This window comes from Callorhinus ursinus, unplaced genomic scaffold, assembly GCF_003265705.2.
Source record: "Callorhinus ursinus isolate GAN/ISIS: 27379988/994484 unplaced genomic scaffold, GSC_fseal_2.0 scaffold98, whole genome shotgun sequence".
Lineage (NCBI taxonomy): Eukaryota > Metazoa > Chordata > Mammalia > Carnivora > Otariidae > Callorhinus > Callorhinus ursinus.
The window spans coordinates 26,652-27,529 of NW_027397160.1; the positions used below are offsets into that span (position 1 = coordinate 26,652).

Consider the following 878-nt stretch of genomic DNA (forward strand, 5'->3'; position numbering starts at 1 on the left):
CTGCCCAGACTCCTGCACCAGCAGGTCTAAATGGTCCCTCTCCCAGAAGCCAGATTGCTCTCTGCTTTCCGGGGCACCAGAGTCTGTGGTTGAGAACACGGGCTGCGGGTTCTGATGCAGGCTCTTCTGCTCACTTGTGTGGGCTTTGGTGCAAGTGCTTCCTTGTGCCTCAGTTTCCCCGTTGGTAAAGTGGGAACCATAGATCCCGCTTCACAAGGTTGTTGTAAGGGTCACTGAGTTGACATGTACAAAGCTGCTCAGAATACTTGCTGGCATAGAAGATCAATTACACATAAGTGTTTGCTAATATGCTAAAAATAAATACAGCTCCCAGCCATTCGTTGGTTCATGGACTCAGGAGAGAATTTATATCCCCAAATAAAGATGATATGAAAAAGAACAAAATATGTGTATGATTCCACCGAGTATTGAGGAGCATGGGGATGAATAGTATGGAGCCCCACAGAGATGCCGGGAGCAGGGGTGGGGGTGGTATCAAGAGCCACTGACCCTCCTGGGTCACGAATGAGCTGAGCTACCAGCTGTGGGCCTGTGACACGAATCCTCACGGACCTGCTTCCACAACAAGGAAACAAGCTTTTCAGGGCCTCGTGATGGAGAGCACACAGCCCTGAGCTGTATATAAGCCCCAAACACCCTGAGCGCCTCACACACACTCACACACTCACACTCACACGCACACGCACACCCTCCTCCAGCCCCACCGCCCCCACCATGGCCGCGTCCACCCTGTCGGTCTGCTCCAGCGACCTGAGCTACGGCAGCCGCGTCTGCCTGCCCGGCTCCTGGGACTCCTGCCCCGACTCCTCCTGGCAGGTGGACGACTGCCCAGAGAGCTGCTGCGAGCCCCCCTGCTG

At 54.9% G+C, this 878-nt stretch overlaps 1 protein-coding gene across 1 annotated transcript in view; it reads left to right on the plus strand.

The window, feature by feature from the left end:
- Window positions 1-735: 735 nt before the first annotated feature.
- Window positions 736-878, plus strand: part of KRTAP10-12 (keratin associated protein 10-12) — an 810-nt gene continuing 667 nt past the window's right edge. The window contains exon 1 of the mRNA XM_073888906.1: window positions 736-876. Within this exon, the coding sequence (XP_073745007.1) occupies window positions 736-876 (141 nt within the window). The remainder of the gene's footprint in view (window positions 877-878) is intronic.